Consider the following 6,998-nt stretch of genomic DNA (forward strand, 5'->3'; position numbering starts at 1 on the left):
GATAAAATAAGGTGAGGGAGGGCTGGGAGCTAGCGACTTGCTATCTGCCTGGCTGGGGGCAGCTCAGTATTCTGTCCTATTGCCTGGATCTCCCCAGTTCTCAGAAGGGACGGGCCTGCTACTTAAGGATAAGATAGGAGGAAGGCCCTGAGGCCCTGATAAAAATGAAGCATCCAAGTTCAGGCTGCCGAGGGGGAAGAGGGAAAGGGAGGGAGGAGGCTCAGCTGGCTTGACTATTGGCTGGGAGGAAAGGAAGGGGAGGGCATTTTGAGACAGATGTCAGATAAGAGGCGACCCAGGGCAGGACCGCAGGGTCAGTGTGGGACCTTCCTGGGGGGTGTCTCCCAAATGGCTGGGTGGGATGGTAGGCACACCTCATCTACCTCACTTTAGCAGACTGCAAGAAGGCAGATGGCATGCCAGTAGCTTCTGCTTCTCAGAAGACTGGTGGGAAGGTCCATTGAATTTGAGGGTCTAAGCACAGCCTGGACAACAGAGCAAGGCTCTGGCCAAAAAGAAGAGGAGGAGGAGGAGGAGAAGAAGGAGGAGGAGGAGGAGGAGGAGGAGGAGGAGGGGGAGGGGGAGGAGGAAAAAGCCACAAACCTAGAAAGCTCACCTTTAGGGGTCCATACTGGGATTTCATCATATCATCATGAAGATTGCCTAAATTAATGTGAGATGACCAAAGGCACTTGCCCTAGCAAGCCTGATAACAAATGCAATCCTCAGAATCAAGAGAGAAACCTGAATGTAGTGACATCTATAATCTCATTTATAACACAGAGACTAGCCTGAACTACATAAGACAAGAGACCCTGCTTCAAGAAGGTGGAATGGACTCATGAAAGTTGTCCTCTGACCTCCATGGGGCCACTTTAGCTCTGGCGGTTTCACTCATGCACACATTAAAAAGAAAAAAAAAAAAAGTCCACTTTAACACTTGGTTCACAGCTGTATCCCCGGAACCTGGCTCAACAGATACCTATTGAATTAATGGTTAGCTACATCCATGAACTGAATAAGTGCATGTTAAAATCTAGTTTAAGGTGGCAGGAAGGCACCTTTAATCCCAGCCAGCTGGGAGGCAAAGAGAGGTAGGCATATTTCTGTGAGTTTGAGGCCATCCTGGTCTACATACAGAATTCCAGGACAGCCAGGGCACCATTCTGTCTCTAAAAAAACCCAACAGACAGACAGACAGACAGATAGATAGATAGATAGATAGATAGATAATAGATAACTCTTGTTTACAATCTTTTTGGTGGCATTGGGAAATTGCTTATGATTTGTATATTATAGAAATTTATGTTCTACACCCCCATTATCCTATCACTCAAGAGGGTAAGGCAGGAAGGTCAAGAGTTCGAGACCAGCGTAGGCTATAGGGAGACACTTTCCAAAACCCACTCCTCCCGGTGGCTGCCCAGCGGTCTGGACATGTCACGAGAATCTTTCTGGAATAAGCATTACAGTACAGTCCTAATGGAAGAGAGAAGATGTCACTGTTGGGTGAAGCTGGGACAGCTCCTGAAAGGCTTTGATGCCGGGTCCAGTTTGTATTCTCATTATATACCCTAGGGGTGAGCGAGCAAGCAAGCAAGATGTCACGGAAGTGGCAGCCAGCAGGTGGTTGAGGACAACGACCCATTGTTTTAGCTGTTTCTCCAGGTCACGCCGTTCCACGGAGCAAGTGAACTCATGCCTGGCAAACAGGCCGTGCAAGCGGTGCTTTAAGTAAGCCACTAAGTAAGTCAACAAGTCACTACGTAGTAGTTCGTCTTTTCCACCTAATTCTACTTCGGAAGGAGCATGCCGAAGCCGGCTTCCCCTGATCCTGGAAGGGTACAGCTGGTGCCCTGGTGCCTCCTGGTCTCCACGTGGGGTTCAGCTCTACTAGGAGCTTTGGAGACCTCACTCCGGGACGACAGTCAGAAAGCAGCTCCCCCCAAACAGGAAATCCCAGCGCCCGAGGCAGGTCCACGCAGTCAGGCTCCGGCGGGGCCACGGGTCCCACCCGCAGGGAGGGCAGGGGGCGGGCGCACGGCCGGGCAGTGCGCCGATTGGTCCGTCCCGAGCTCCCAGCTTCGGATTGGTCGCCTGGGACACGTGGCCTGCCGAGGCCCGTGGATTCGGCGGCGGATGCTCCGGGGATTGTCGGGGCCGCCCGCCCATCAAGTCGCCCGGCGCATCCCGGTTTGGAAGCTGCTCCGAGCGCTTCGGGTCCGTTTTTTTTCCGCGCGCGGACCCTGAGCCCGGGATTCCCAGCGTCTCCGGGTCGGCGCTTGTCGGGATCCCGCGGCCATGAGCGTGGGTTTCATCGGCGCTGGCCAGCTGGCCTGTGCGCTGGCGCGGGGTTTCACGGCCGCAGGTGAGCGCGTGGTCGGCCCTCCATCTCACCAGAGTGGGCGAGGGAGTGGGTGAGGGAGGGAGTGAACGCGGGTGGATGGGAGATTGCCATCCATCTGCTTGGAGGCCGGCACTGCTGGAGCTGCTGTGGGCTTCCTTTGGTAAACTGCACGCTTGGGCCGTGATCCCCCCCCGAAAAACCTTGTCCTCTCCAGGAGTCCTGTCGGCCCACAAGATAATAGCCAGCTCCCCGGAAATGGACCTGCCCACGGTGTCTGCGCTCAGGGTAGGAGGGATGGAGGGCGGTGGGAAAGAGGTTGAGGCCCAGGAAAAGTGTGACCTGAGGGGATCCGCCTCTGGCCGGCTTTGACCCTCTCCTAGGGAGGTCATTATTACAAGCCCTTCACCTTCCCTGGGGCAGCCTCGTGTGGTGGGACCCCCCAGGCAAAGTTAGGGGTGAATTCAGACACTGGGGCATATAGAAAAGACTTTTGTTCGTTAGTCTGCTTTGCTTTGAACCTTAAGTCTGGAAAAGTCTGACTCGGTTTCCCAAGTGTTGGGAGAAAGATCCGGTGAGTTAGTTTCTCCCAATTAAAGCTTAAGCTTAAAAAAGCCCAAGTCTTATAAAATCTGGCCCGTGTGGAATAGAGCAGCCGGTGAGGCAGTTGATGGATCGTGTTTGCGCCCACTCTAGGCTTCTGTCCCTAACACTGTAGGGTCCTGCTACTCGCCCTGGCGCCCTAGAGGGCTCCCCTTGTAGCCGGGCCCTGCTCAGAAAACAGCTGCTGGGTTGGGAGTGTGGGAGTGAGCCTTGCGCAGCTCTGCCCGCAGAGAGTGGGTGCTGATGTTTCACTTCTCCCCGAGCTCCGGGTCCCCCATGAGGGTTTCTCACCTGGCAGAGAGGTTGCTGGGGTTCGGGAGGCATGGGCTTAGGCGTGTGACCCAGCGCTGTTTGACTGGGCCGTCTTCTCCTGCAGAGGATGGGCGTGAATCTGACCCGGAGCAATAAGGACACGGTGCGGCACAGTGATGTCCTGTTCCTGGCCGTGAAGCCGCACATCATCCCCTTCATCCTGGATGAGATTGGGGCTGATGTGCAGGACCGGCACATCGTGGTCTCCTGCGCAGCTGGTGTCACCATCAGCTCTGTGGAGAAGGTGCTGGTACCCCCTTCCCCTCCCCCCCCTTCCCCTCCCCCCCCCCCCCCCGCCGGTTGTGTGAGCCGGGGGTGTGGCCTCTGAATGGCCGAGGGTGGGTCAGACCTGGAGGACCCGTGCTGGGGGCACTCAGTTGGCTTGCTCTCCTGCTCCAGAAGCTGATGGTGTTCCAGCCAGCCCCCAAAGTGATCCGCTGTATGACCAACACGCCCGTGGTGGTCCGAGAGGGGGCCACTGTGTATGCCACAGGCACCCACGCCCTGGTGGAAGATGGGAAACTCCTGGAGCAGCTGATGAGCAGCGTGGGCTTCTGCACAGAGGTGGAGGAGGACCTCATTGATGCCATCACGGGGCTTAGCGGCAGCGGGCCTGCCTATGTGAGTGGCACCCACGTACCTGCTGGCTGTGTGAATCCTCCGAGATGGGAGGGTCAGGCAGAGGAGAGTGTAACTGTTCCCATCTCTTGGGCGTGGCTGGCTGGTGGAAGGAGCTGACTAGTTCCAGTCACCAGAGAAGGCAGCCTTTGGGGTGTGAGGGGGTGTGAGGGGGTGTGGGTGCTGGTTTCCTGGTTTCAGAGAGCATCTCCACAGGCATTTATGGCCCTGGACGCGCTGGCAGACGGTGGGGTGAAGATGGGTGTGCCTCGGCGCCTAGCAGTCCGACTAGGAGCTCAGGCATTGCTGGTCAGTGTCTGCATGTTTGGCCTTCGGGTTGTGTTTTGGGGGGTCACTGAGCTAGACAGCCACCACTTCTGACTGCTTCTTTGACCTCAGGGAGCAGCTAAGATGCTGCTGGACTCAGAGGACCATCCAGGCCAGCTCAAGGACAACGTCTGCTCCCCTGGCGGGGCCACTATCCATGCTCTGCACTTCCTGGAGAGCGGGGGCTTCCGCTCTCTGCTCATCAATGCAGTTGAGGCCTCCTGTATCCGAACAAGGTTGGTGTGACCCCCTTTTCTTGTCTGAGTCCTTTTCATTTCTAGCCTGCCCAGGCGTGGGCTGGTTCCACTCTTGATTTCACGAGTGGTGTCAGATTCTGTGCTCTGTTGGTAAGCATAGTTTTAGGCTTTCTTTAGCTATGGGTTTGCTAACTTACTTCACAGTTCTGATAGCTGTGACTACTCCTGATTTGTAGATGGGGATGCTCGAGGTCAAACAGATAAACGATGGAGGCAGGGTTCAAACCCTGTAACTTCCTGTATACTTTTTTCCTGGTGTGGTTACAGTTATCACTGGAACACTGTGTCTGGCTTGGGTCACGAGATGACCGTCACACTCCCTGCTTAGATAAAGAGGACTCTTGAGAAGCTGGGAGTTTCCCTGGTTTGGGATTCTGAGTTTTGGTGGTGTTGGGTTGAGGGTTTGGGGCTGAGTGGCTGAGGAAGGCTGAAAGCTCTGGCTACAAAGTTTATCACCTTCCCGTTGGGGCTTTGTCTGCAGAGAGCTGCAGTCCATGGCTGACCAAGAAAAGATCTCCCCTGCTGCCCTTAAGAAGACCCTCCTGGACAGAGTGAAGCTGGAGTCACCCACCGTGTCCACGCTGGCCCCGCCCAGTTCTGGGAAACTCCTCACAAGAAGCCCCGCCCAGGGAAGCAAGAAGGACTGAGGAGGACTCCGTGGGGCGTCCCTGTCCCCTGGAGTACAGGGAGGGGCAGGCTCAGGTCTGCGGTGAAAGCTGTTTAGGTCTGTTCACCTGCTGGCACCACGCCCTTCTCTTGTCCCACGGCAGAAGGTGCTCCGAGGAGGCAGCTGATACCCAAAGCCAGATAGCCCAGCATCCTCTCTGAGAAGGCTTGAGGCCCTGAGTTAGCATCCCCCTCAGCAGAAGTCTGTGGAGAACTTTAGTTAGATCCTGGGGTGGTTCAGTTTGTTCTGGAGGTGAGGTGAGAGGAAACAGAGGGGAGGGCCAACCTCTGAATTAAAAACACGCATAAGAAGCAAGCGACTTGGTGTTGCTGGTAGAAGGGTGGGGAGAGCCACAATCTTTCTCATGTCCCGTTAGAAGGTGACATTCAGTGCTAGTTCTAGCTGCTTTAATAAAGATCTTATTTATTTTTGAGCTTTGAGTCTCACTGGGTAGCCCAGGCTGACCTCAGCTTCTGTGTCCCAACAGCTGGCTGTTTTCCTTACTGCTAAGTCACTGTCTCAGTTACTTTTCTATGGCTGTGGTAAGACGTCATGACCAAGGCAGCTTAGAGAAGGAACAGTTTGTCTTGGGTTCCTGAGAGTTAGCGTCCACCATGGCAGAGCAGAGACATGGCAGCAGGAACAGCTGAGAGCAAACAGGAAGCAGAGAGGCTTCACTTTGAAGCCTCAAAACCTGCCCTTAGGGCCAAACTTCCTATCGCAAGGCCACACCTCCTGATCTTCCTACACAGCCACCAATTAGGGACTGAGTATTCAGAGTCTCAAGACTTAGGGGGTTCTCATTCAAATCACCAGTCAAGTTCTGGGCCTTCCTGTGAGGTGCACTGTCCAAGGAAGGGATGAGGGAGGAGGAGCCAGGCCTTGAGAGCTAAAGTAACTAACCCATCCTCAGGGTTGGATGGGCCAAAGTATGGTGGCAGAGAAGACCCAATGTCAGCAGGCCAGACAGCTGCCTCGGGCGTTTTTCCTCGTTTTATAAGATGGCAAGGCCTGGTGGGGCTGTTTTTAGCTGCTGACTGGCCAGCCTCTCAGAAGCCAAGGCTTCTGCATGTCAGCACAGGTTGAGAACAGGCACTCCCTGCTGGTGCCGGATCTAGAGAGAGAGCCTGTCTGTGGCAGGCCTGAGCCCTAAGAACCTGAACGTGCTGCTTTGTTATAACATGCAAGATGTCTGAAGCACAGGGCCTGGCAAGCAGTGCTCCAGCCAGGGTCAGAGCTGGGGCTGCCTGGGCCCATGGCCCTGTTCCCTACAGCGGCAGCTGCCCTTTTCTTTCTTTTTTGCAGTGTTTGGGTTGGAACTCAGCCTCATTCATGGAAGGCAGGGTTCCTTTTTCCCTTTTGAGGACAGGTTTTCAATAATCTTCCTAGGCAGGCCTTGAACTCCCCCACTGTTCTGCCTCTAGAGTAGCTGGAATTAAAGGCCTATGCCACCAGCCAGCTCTCACGTCCTCCCTTTTTGATGATAGGAAATGAAGGCACAGAGCAAGCACTTGCTTCCATCTCTAGCCATATTACCCTCCACCCCCCAAAGTGCTCCCAAACTCACTGCTCCCTGAGTGTGCCCACTTTTTGATCACACAGATTCCCTCCTCACAGATGTTTTCCCACAGTCTCTGCCTCTAAGCACAGCCGACTATACCAAACTTTGCATTCAGAGTCCCTGAGGGCTCTATGGGAATGCCTACTCCTCAGGCAGGTGTGGGAGCCGCTGCCAGGCACTGCTCCCAGGAACCTGATGAGTCCTCATGCTGACTGCCTGGCAGCCAACATGCTCAGAAAGCTGGCTACGGCCAGGGAGAAAGCCCTACAAAATAAGCAATGCATATAGGACTTGGGATCTTAGGTAGAC

General features: G+C 54.9%; 1 protein-coding gene across 1 annotated transcript; it reads left to right on the plus strand.

The window, feature by feature from the left end:
- The first annotated feature begins 2,106 nt into the window (after positions 1-2,106).
- Positions 2,107-5,561, plus strand: Pycr2 (pyrroline-5-carboxylate reductase 2). Its single transcript, XM_021655559.1, has 7 exons — positions 2,107-2,368; positions 2,562-2,632; positions 3,324-3,503; positions 3,659-3,880; positions 4,094-4,186; positions 4,277-4,440; positions 4,943-5,561. Exons 1-7 carry the CDS (start codon positions 2,302-2,304, stop codon positions 5,106-5,108), a joined length of 963 nt encoding a protein of 320 aa, XP_021511234.1. The 5' UTR covers positions 2,107-2,301; the 3' UTR covers positions 5,109-5,561.
- The last annotated feature ends 1,437 nt before the right edge of the window (positions 5,562-6,998 follow it).

This window comes from Meriones unguiculatus, chromosome 11 (genome assembly GCF_030254825.1).
Source record: "Meriones unguiculatus strain TT.TT164.6M chromosome 11, Bangor_MerUng_6.1, whole genome shotgun sequence".
NCBI lineage: Eukaryota > Metazoa > Chordata > Mammalia > Rodentia > Muridae > Meriones > Meriones unguiculatus.